This window comes from Chanodichthys erythropterus, chromosome 1, assembly GCF_024489055.1.
Source record: "Chanodichthys erythropterus isolate Z2021 chromosome 1, ASM2448905v1, whole genome shotgun sequence".
Taxonomy (NCBI): Eukaryota; Metazoa; Chordata; class Actinopteri; order Cypriniformes; family Xenocyprididae; genus Chanodichthys; species Chanodichthys erythropterus.
The window spans coordinates 12,620,465-12,631,942 of record NC_090221.1 but is presented as its reverse complement, the minus strand read 5'-3'; the positions used below and the strand labels follow the sequence as shown (position 1 = coordinate 12,631,942).

Here is an 11,478-nt window from a genome sequence, read left to right as displayed (position 1 = left end):
CTGCTATGGCTTCCTTTTGCATACCTGCAAACTCCAAAGTGGTAAAAAAGGTGACTTGTTTCCAAATTAAATATTAGTAGGGGGTGTGGGGGCATCCTCCCCCAGGAGAAAATTTAAAATGTAAACTAAGCATTCTGGTGTACGGAAGATGATTAGGGCCAAAACCATCTCAAGATTAAAGTTGTTAAATTTCGAGAAAAAAATTTGAAATAAAATGTTGAGAATAAACTCATTAAATTTCGAGAAAAAAGTCGAGATAAAATGAGAATAAACTCGTTAAATTACGAGAAAGAAACTTGTTAAATTTCGAGAAAAAAATCAAGATAAAATGTTGAGAATAAAGTCATTAAATTACGAGAAAAAAGTTGTTATATTACGAGAACAAATTCGTTAAATTATGAGAAAAAAACTTGAAAACTATTTGAAAAAAGTCTAAAAAAAATGTTGAGAATAAAATCATAATTTAATGAGTTTATTCTCAACATTTTATCTCGACTTTTTTCTCGAAATTTAACAACATTTTTCTCATAATTTAACAAATTTGTTCTCATAATTTAACGACTTTTTTCTCATAATTTAACAAGTTTATTCTCAACATTTTATCTCGACTTTTTTCTCGACATTTAACTAGTTTTTTCTCGTAATTTAATGAGTTTATTCTCAACATTTTATTTCGACTTTTTTCTCGAAATTTAATAACTTTAATCTCGAGATGGTTTTATTTTTTTATTATTGCTTGGCCCTAATCCTCTTCCGTACTGGTGCACTCCCACAAGAAAATAAATGGAAAAAAAAAACAACAACATTTGATTAAAGTAAAAAACAAACAAACAAACAAACAAAAAACATTTATTGACACTAGGGCTGGGTATTGACACAAATTTCACAATTGAATTCAATTTTGATTCAGAAGCTTGCTATTTGATTTCAAATAATGTTTCATTTGGGGCCTATAAGGTACAGTATATGGCAAATTTCCTCAAAGAAAAAATATCTCTCAACTAATAATGTAAACTATACAGGGAACCACAGCTGGTACATCATTTTATTATTAAAGGTTAAAATTAATTGATTTGTAAGCCAATTACATATAAATTACAAATAAAGAAGTTTTTATAATAACCTTATAATACATTTCTAATGACATAATTATGTTTCTAATCATTTTTAATACTATGTTTCTACTTGTTTTTAATATCGGCTTAAACATTTAAATGGTGGCCGTCATAAAACGGTTTTATACATTCAGTACTGAAGCACATGTTAAGTACATGAATATGCAATGGCCTATAGTCACAGTGGATATATATCAAAATGTTAAGTTATGCTAAGTTATAATGGATCTTTCAACATACCTTCAGTATTCATTCATCCTTCGTGTTTATTTCATGTTGTAAATCGGAAGAGATGATCGGTACACGTGTGCTCTGCCTCTGTTTGAACTGAAGCGCTACAGAGATGTGTCAGTCACACCACAGAGCACCAAAAAAGATCATGACAGCTCGAGAGACGTTTATGTTCTCACTGAGGTCTATGCAAAAGTAGCCCATTTTTGATTTACTGTGCCTGTAAACTCACCCTGACACCCCCGAAAAAAAAAAAAAAAAAAAAAAATCTGGATCTACACGATTCACATAAATGACATATTTGGATACAAAACGGCGGATTTCGCCAAAAAGCGACCAGTTTGCAGGTATGCTTTTGAATTACTTTCTTTGGCAGCATTGTAAACCTAAATAAGTTAGGCTAACTCAAAACATGCATCAGTTACATCTTTTTTTTTTTTTTTTTGAGTTATGATGTTCCCAATTTTAAAGTAAATAGAACTGTCAAGTTGAGTTTGTAGTACTCAAGCATGTTAATTGCTCCTAACTTGAAGTACTGAGTTAGCTAACTCATACATTTTGATAGCAATTAACATAAAATATTTAGTTAATTAACTTTTTTTTGTGTTGAGTTTTTGAAAAACAAATGAGTTATTTACTTCACTGTAAACCCTAATAAGAAAATTCAGAAAATGCCAACTTTCCAATGATCTAACATGTTAACAATAGCTTGGTATAACACTTATCGAATGAGCACAGCATCTTAGAAGGAACTTACCTGCTCTCAAAACAAGCAGCTTGCGCCACTTGTCACCATGATGGTAACTGTCCAAAAACCCACACTGTTAGCCCGGATAAGTTGAATTTACTTAAAAAATTTGAGGAAACTGGTTGCCCTAAAAAAATTAAGTAATGATTAAGTAATGTGAACTTAAAAATTCAAGTTCATTTAACTTAAAATGTTTTGTAATATTAATTACTTTGTAGGTATTACACATAGTATAGTTAAGTTCAATGTACTAAGCAAGTTAATTTATAGCAACTTCTAGTTAACTACAAAATTAAGAAAAAAAGCAAATAAAAAATACATTAATTCAATTGTATGTTTTATTTTAATTCAATTCAAAATACAACATTTTATGTCCTGAAAACATTTCCTTATAAAACGTGAAAAAAAATAGTTTTAACAAATCAGCTTATTGTTAAGAATCACAACAAATTGCATCAAAACTATATGGTTTGTTCACACTCCTGAGTTCACAATAGTGGCAGTATTCAATTTTAGGTGCCAGCTCACATTTTCCTAGGTTGAGCATTACCTGCTGAATAAAATATAAAGTATTTTTCATACAGTTAGGGTAGTCCAGTTGCAGGGCATAAATCAGTCAGAAAAAAGGACACAGAAGTCCTGAGGTTGGTCGGTTCATCCATCACCAAACATCCTTCCAAGACGATCTTCACTCATGATGGGTTTAGCTGAGCACTTTATAGTTCAACGCAGACGATTCTCACTGAAGTTTGCCTGTATGAATCCTTGTCAGCTGCAACCTAGTAGAGGAAGACAAAGATCGACAAAGACATTATCATATAATAATGCATCAGATAATGGTATTGTCAAATACTCCATGCATCAATACATACCTGGTTTACTGTAGAAAGAGCTGGCCATTGAAGGCTGGAGTCAGGCTCGTCGTTGACAACTTTTCTGTGAGGAGCAAACATTAAAGTTAAAGTCTTGATTATGGCACTTGATTTTATGGTTTACATGTAATTGTTCACTGTGCAGTATGCAGATTAATAAAATAATCAGCCAAAGAACAGGTCTCAGTAAACCCACATGACATACAGCTGATATGGGGTTTTAGTGAAGGCTGTATAAGTGTACATATTGTGCATAACGTGTGATATAAATGTACATATGTTCCAGTAAACAAGGAAATTGTTCTGTTCTTGTATAACTTTATTGTTTGAGCCTACAATGTTTAAATAGCTGAGCTTTTTCACAGTTATAAGGGTAATACTTACACTTCTAATCCAAAGCATCTCTTCTTGACCTTCAACACAAAACAAGATAGTCTGTTGTTAAGAAAGCTATGAACCTAGATAAAACAGTATATCCATCGGTTTTTGTTTTCAACTCGTCAATTAACTTTAACTTAATCTTTCAATCAATAGCCGTGTCTAAATAAAACACGGTCGTTAAATTATTGCACTCACCATTTTCGCGCTTCATCCTCCCTCCTCTGCTGGGATCGCGGGTGCGGGCGTGGGCGCGGCCGGTGTTGCAGTCGATTCTGTTCCCTTTGGAATGTGTGTTCCCCCTGCTGACTGCGCATGCGCCATGAAACACCGCTGGATGGACGGAAAGCGAAGGAGGACAAAAATATTGGCGCTACGTTTAAATGTCTTGCACTGTAGCATAATAAAATGATTCAGTCCAGTTTTATTTCTGTGAATTAAATTAATCTTGGACTTGTTCATAGTTTATGTATTATGCCTGAATTTATAAATTTGAATTGTGCCAACACAAATTAGCTTATGTCCAAACTTTATGCCTCATATTACCATTTAGCATTATTGCAAATTTGATTGTTCCCTTCAGAATCTGTGTTCCCCTTTTCACAAGCATGGGAACCCAAAAGGTTCAAAAAACTATTTTTCCCCTCGAAGGTGGTATTTTTTTTTTAAGCATTTTTTATTTATTTATTTTATTTTTTTAAATCTTTATTCCTTTTCCAATTTAAAATGCACTACAGATTTTAATGCCATGTTTATTAAGGCTTTGGTTAGTACAGAAGCCTCCATTGCAGGCCTATTTGAACCACAAGGAGTTCACAGGTGATTTTAAATGGCAAATTTTATAAAAGAAAAGAGTTTACCCAAAGTGAAAATTGAGAAAAAAACCCTCCAAAAACAAAGGCTTCATAACTGAGTCATTTATTGCAAGAAACACATTTGTATTCTTTCTCTGTAGATGGATTGCCCACACATTTTAAATGGAACCACCGCCCGCAGTAGTCACAAGCAATAAAGCAAGCAAGAGTCTTCAAATGTTTCAGTCTCTCCTCCAGTGTCTTCAACTGTTTCTGCCTCTCCACAAAAGTGGCACAGTTCACTTAGGTCATCTATGGAGGTACAACACTAGTGAAGGTGCACACCAAAAAGCACATCAATGGTATTCATAAGTAGCCATACCAGATTGGTGTAGCAGTGGTAAAGCAATCTCCATTCTGAACCGTGTTATGTCTTGTGGCTCACTGGAGAAGTTTATTGTAGAATTTTGCACAATGTGTTCTGCAAACTGAAGTAATAAGACAAATTAACTTTAAAGTATTGTACCATTTCAATGGACATTTAATATTTTTATATAATGCTATCACACCTTCAAAGCAAACACGCCACATGAAATAGTGTCCCTCTGAAGTGGGTGAGGCAGGCTTTCACAAACCCAGTGTGAAACTGAGACACCTTTTGCCATCATCAGGGCTCTACAAACAAGAGTTTTCTTTCAAGCATACATGTTTCACAATAACACTACATCTGATTGTGTTGCATGAAAAATACCTTGTTGCCTCCAAACACTTTTTCTTCTTGATTGATTTCATTAGTGCCCTTTGAAATTACACATTAATTTTGTTAAGAATGTTATATTGCACCCTTGCATCTTGCATGTGAAAAATATTAAAGAAGGCAATAATGACAACATATAATTGTATCCATATATATTTATTCATTTTTATTTTATATAAGGAACAAAATATAACATAGTATCTGTTTCCCTTGTGACAATAATTTGAGGAACTCAAATTTTAGCATGTGTAGGCTACTTTGGAAACAGTGAACATTGTTAATACATTTTGTATACTGTTGTTGTATATCATAAACATGTCATCTCTGTATTTTTGCTATAATAATAATGCTAAAAAATAAAAATGCAGTAATATGAGGCATCAAGTTTGGACATAAGCTAATTTGTGTTGGCACAATTCAACTGAATAAATTCAGGCATAATAAAGTAAATACAGGCATAATACATAAACTATGAACAAGTCCAAGATTAATTCAATTCACAGAAATAAAACTGGACAGTGAGAATCATTTTATTATGCTACAGTGCAAGACATTTAAACGTAGCGCCAATATTTTTGTCCTCCTTCGCTTTCCGTTCATCCAGCGGTGTTTCATGGCGCATGCGCAGTCAGCAGGGGGAACACACATTCCAAAGGGAACAGAATCGACTGCAACACCGGCCGCGGTGTTCGCCGACAGCCAGAGGTTCAAACTAAGTTTACACACCCAACAACAGCTCCTCGTGTGAAAAAGAAACAAACGACGAAATAACGCGCGTCAAACTCGCCGATCAGGGGTTCATGCACGGTGATCCACCGCACGCGAGAGAACATAGCTAGCCGGAGAAAACAGTTCCGTCGTTTAAACTTTAACAAACGATTTTCACTGCTCACAAACAGTCTCTCAGGGGGGGGAAACGATAAAAAGGCAAATGTTTGGAAAAAAATATGTCTGTAGAACTTGCCAAAACAAATGTTCCAACTTCTCATCAACAGCTCCTTGAATTCACACACACCACGACAAAATGGCCTCATTACCTGCCGTGAACCAATGTGTAAGAGGCGTGGTCAGGAGAAAAACTTAATCATTTAAGTGCATTTAACTTAAATTTATTAACACATTCTAATTACATCCACAATTTAGTAGAATATACTTATATTTTATAAGTAATGCAATCAAACTTAAATATTTTAAGTATATTGTAATTACATAGTTTAAGTAAATATAAAATCCGGGCTAAGAGTGCACATTAACAGAAACTCACTAAGAAATCTCCCTTACCATTAATCTTGAAAAAATAAATAAAATAAAAAATAAATAAATAAAATTAAAAATATATATAGCACTTAATTTTAGCATTTACTCTCTCTGCCATGGGCAAAGCATGCTGGGAAATAGAAATCCCAACCCAGTTTCAGTTAAACTTAAGTTAGCCTAAATTAAAAGAAATGAGTTCATACAACTCAAAACAATGAAACAGTTCAGTTTACTTGAAATATGCCAGTGCTGTGAACTCATACGAAAAAGAAAGTTCTAAAATACTCATAATGGGTAACTGAACTAATGTTTAATTTAAGTTTGTACTCAAGGCAGCAGTCTAATAAACGTGCTGCTGTGATGTCTGTCATTAGTAATCATTGTTAATCAAAGAACAAATGACAAAGAGAAAATCACTCACTGCTCTTGATTGAATAATTTTTGTAGTAATCCTTTAATAAGGATTCATCTATATTTAATTTATAATTTCTGCATTGAATACTGTGATGTGTTTGATAACTTTATTCAGTTTCTGTATATTTCCTACCTGTTAGATCAAATATTTAGTTGTTTCTGCATTAATTTGGAGATTAAAGGTGTAATATGTAAAAATTTTACAGTAAAATATCCAAAAACCACTAGGCCAGTCAGTGTTATATATTTTGATCACTTGAGTACTTACAATATCCCAGTTGTTTGCAACTATTTGTAAATCATGAGAAAATTGCTATTTTAACCAAGGCTCCGGGACGTGTGAGGAGTTGCCTTTCAATTTGCGTCATACCCGCGTTACCCTCGGTTTCCGGTTTTATTTTGTAGAAACCATGGAAACACCAAAGACGCTTTAATATTTAAATGTTTTAATAGGCAAGGGAACAACTGTTTTGATATATTTATAGACAGAAAACTAATTATTGTTATATAGCTCAACACGTTTAGTCTTATGGTTTAAATCTGATTTTCTTGATTTTTTGCGAGTACCATGCTTTACTATGCCTCAGAGAAAAACACTGTTTTGTGAAGTAGCTAACATAGCATAACCAGATGCAGCTTTAGTTTTATTATACAGCATTTTCTCCATCATACAATACGTTTTAAAATTAATTGCATGCCATTTATCAACACAGGCCATCCAGTATTTAATAATGATATATATGTGTCTCACAGCCAAGCGAACGCACAGAGTAACATTATAATATTTTCAACATACTCAAATGTATCTAATATAATAAGCAGCGTTACCTCATACTCATGACCGGAAAAGCGGAGTTGGCATCGGCGACTGTGTCATAATAAAAGTTCCGCTGCTCGCAGCATATGTTGCGCAATCGCTCCAGCGGCCTCGTTCAGCTCCACAACACTCGTTCCTGCTCTGCTTCATACTACAGTAACGTTAACAATCGCATCCATGAACATGATTTCTTCCCGATTATTTTCCACCGGCCGTTGAGGTGAAGACCACATGTCCCAAGATTCCGCACTCAAACTTGGCGTCATCAAGCTACGCCTTTGATTTTAATAGGCCTCTAGCGACCTCTAGCGGGCAGAAAATATGACATATTGCAGCTTTAAATGTGAAACTATTACAATATAAAAATATTTAAAAACTTTAATGTTAGGTGTGATTAATTATTTTTGTATCGATTCTGTTTCCTGTGACCTAGCTTTCTAGTTTGTGTCATCCCCATTCAGTTCACTTGTTGTTAAACAATTATTCATTAGTTTCTTCATTTGTTCTGGTATTTATACTCCCTGTGTTCTTGCAGTCTTTGTCCTGTCTGTGTCATTGCTGTTAAGGTGTCGTCATATCAAGTGTTCCTGAGTATTTTTGCATTAAACACTGTTACTTTGGATTATTCCTGACGCTCAGAATTAAGCGTACAACAGGAATAATGTGCGTGTGTGGAAAAAAAAAAATGTGGCAATAACTGCAAACTGTGCATCCGGCTTTAAAGAAAAAAACGTTTTTCGTTCATATCACCTACACCAAGAATGCCTTAACAAATCTTCAAATGCTTATGTTCTCCCACTACGTGTGGGATTCCTTCCATCAGCAAAGAGAACCTTGGAATAGCTGGAGACTGCAAGCACTGTTCCTAATCATCATACAGAGATGTGCAGCAGTAGGCTAATCTCATTTTTAACATTACATACAGCGCCTGCAGTTATGTGCCTTCCTCATACTGCAAACCGCAAGCAAAAGTGAGGTGGAGTCAGCCTTAACGGAGAGATAGGATAAGCAGGGGAGGATATAAATAGATGGTTCAGCTATAATATACACAAGCTTTGAGTGATTAGCATTAACAATTAGTGTATGCACATGCCTCTCAAATCAGCAACTGACCTTCTGTCAGTCATTATGGCCACGTACTGAGAAACGCAGTAATGCGTAAACAGGTTGTCCTTTAAATGAATATTCATAGCTATGGCATTTTCTTAGGAGGAAAGCAAGGTATATCTGGAATTTCCACACAGAAGTTCCCCAGTGTCTAGGTCATGAATTAAACTTGTTACTTATTCCAGTGAGCCAGCAGATGTATAAATAGATCTTCCTATTTATCTTTCCCGTGACGCTCTCCCTCACTAAGGGACTGTGCTGTTTTTAATGTTATTTTCTCCTTTACATTTTCAAGCTATCTCAGTTTTTCTCTCTATCATCACTATTCAGCTGCCTTCAGACTGTCTGGCTGGCAGCAGGTGAGGGCTTATTTCAAAACCCTGTCATTAGACACTTCATTTGCCTGCACGGAAGAGCCAATATTTACAGTTGGTGAGGGCGGTCACTGTGCTGTGGAGTAAAACCTCTGCTCTATCGGCCTAGAGGCTGATAACACTGACCCTCAGTCAAGCACTGCCCTATAAGGGAGCCACTCGGGGGCTCTGTAAATCCTCCTCATGTACACAGCTGCAGTGGAATGAAGTAAAGAACCGTTCAATAAATAACCCTTGACAAAGTGTGCAGCAGAGTTTGAACGGCTGTGAAACTTTTACTGAATGCATCTTAGTTTTGTTGATATATTTCTCATTAACTCCAGCAGTGCGAAGCTGTCATTTTTGAAAACACTATTTCATTTCATTCGGTTTAAAAATAATAGTCCTTATAGTATGGTGAATTTCAGAGTTTGTAGATTAGTTACACTTTACCAGGTTTAAAGGAAATAGTTCAGTCAAAAACTACAATTCTTAATGCATCCATAGACCACAAAAGATGGTGTCTGGCAGGATATTCATGCTGCTCTCAATGCCTGCATTACTGATGTCAAACCTGTGGTAACAGGTCTTAATGTACCATATTCAAAAATACTCTTCAAATGTCAGAGATTTATCTTTTCTTTTTGAAAGATATTATTTTATTCAGCAAGGACACATTAGGGTCCTTTCACATTAGCACTTTTGGTGCGCACCCGGGTTCGATTGACGTCAGAGTTCGGTACGTTTGGATGATGTGAACACGGTCTTCTGAACTCAGGTGCGCACCCGCGAACCACACCCGAGTCCACTTAAAAAAGGTGGTCTGGGGTGCGGTTCAAGTGAACTCCGGTACGGTTCGCTTCTGATATGAATGCAAACGTACCAAATTGCGGAAGTGAACCGCTATTAATGCCATATAATTTGATAAAAATGTGTGTTTGTGTGTTGCTGCATCCCAATTCGCATACTATGCGTCCTAAATAGTATTCGTAAAAAGAATTAGTATGTCCCAAATCGTAGTATGTTGAAATGAGTATTCCAAAGATACCCGGATGGTGTACTTTTCCCGGTTAGAATTCGAAGTGCAGATCCGTGTACACCTCTAACGGCTAATATTGCCCATAACACATTGCGCTGTGGACGAGGATTCAATTAGAACTACAAATACGAATAAAAAGTGTTTAAAAACTACAAACATGACGGACGTGCGAGGTAGGACGGTTAAGATAAAAGGGCTTGAATGATTAATAAGCAGTGTCTAACCTGACAAAAAGATATAATGTGGATAACATTTAATAAATATTTCATCTGCAACAGCATTGTGAACTTTTATAACGATGTGTTTGGTCATTAACTTTTAAATGCATCATAATGCAAAGATGAGGACAGTGAAAGACCCATGACTGGCAGATCAACGTGCGACTACATTTCTCTCCGAAACGGTAGGAAAATAAATTTAATTCAATGTGGAGGATTTTAACTGTGACAAGATGATTGACAGGGTAGTTTAAACAGTTACAGATTGAGTAACTAAGCAACAGAACGTCCGTTAAAAACGCAGTTATGACGAGGTAGTATGTCCCAAAACTTGCATACTCTTCTACTACACACTCAAAAGTATGTACTTTTTCTTTACAAAAACAGTAACAGTTACATACTTTTAGGACGTAGTATAAGTAGGCGAATTGGGACGCAGCATGTGTGTTTCACTCACTTTCCCGACGGCGAGCATGACTGACGTGCTGCAAACAGAGAGCTGTAGCATAGCTTTTCTCATTTCTGCTCACCTTCAACATTCAACATTCGCGGAAGATAGACGCAAGAGCCGTTATGAACAAAACCAACGGTTCAAAAACAAAAATATAAAAGTGAGGAGAGCAACGTTATGCATTTTGCCGCCTTCTCCTGTGTCATCGTTACCAAGCAACGTAGTAAACAGCTGCTGGTTTGATGACGCAAACGAACCGCGGGTCGGACCCAAATAATATAACGTTAATGTGAACACAGTCCAGTGGGCGCAGGGGGAGGGGGGAGTAATCGAACTCGGGTTCGGTCCAGGCAATCGAACCAAGTTTGAAAGCACCCTAAAAAGCTGTCCTTCTTAGCTTTCTACTCATTAAAGCAGTGTTTCCCAACCCTGTTCCTGGAGGCACACCAACACTAAACACTTTCCAACTCTTCCAAATCAAACACACCTGATTTAACTCATCAGTTCGTTAGTAGAGACTCCAAGACCAGGGCTGCGTTCCAGTTTTTTTTTCTATGCCCTTCCCTCGCTAACTTCCCTCAGTCTCGTTGACTCGGATGTACATCATTGTTTACATTGCATGAGTGCCCACTACTGGCGGAACCTTTGCAGTGGGCTGAATTGGAACGTCCTTGATCACTGTCTTGGAATCCGCTATGATCTCCATCACTAAGTTGATTTATTATTAATTTTTTACCCTTACGAAATTGATTAATGCAGCATTCTATATGTATACACTGCCCTCCAAAAGTTTGGAAACATGCCTGGCAAAGTGTGGTTTTGGACGATATGAGCATAAATCCTTATCATTTTTTGGTGCAAATACATTAAAGTAACTTGACATTATAATTGAAGACCAGCAATAATAATTTTCATTTTGATTACATT

The 11,478-nt window shown here is 35.9% G+C and overlaps 1 protein-coding gene across 1 annotated transcript in view; it reads right to left on the bottom strand.

The window, feature by feature from the left end:
* Positions 1–2,666: 2,666 nt before the first annotated feature.
* The window catches only part of pcdh1b (protocadherin 1b), a 196,262-nt gene continuing 187,450 nt past the window's right edge, over positions 2,667–11,478 (bottom strand). Inside the window, exons 5-7 of the mRNA XM_067387997.1 lie at positions 3,351–3,379; positions 2,967–3,030; positions 2,667–2,873 (exon numbers count right to left, since the gene is read on the bottom strand). Coding sequence (XP_067244098.1) covers positions 3,007–3,030; positions 3,351–3,379 — 53 coding nt within the window. The 3' untranslated portion in view covers positions 2,667–2,873; positions 2,967–3,006. The remainder of the gene's footprint in view (positions 2,874–2,966; positions 3,031–3,350; positions 3,380–11,478) is intronic.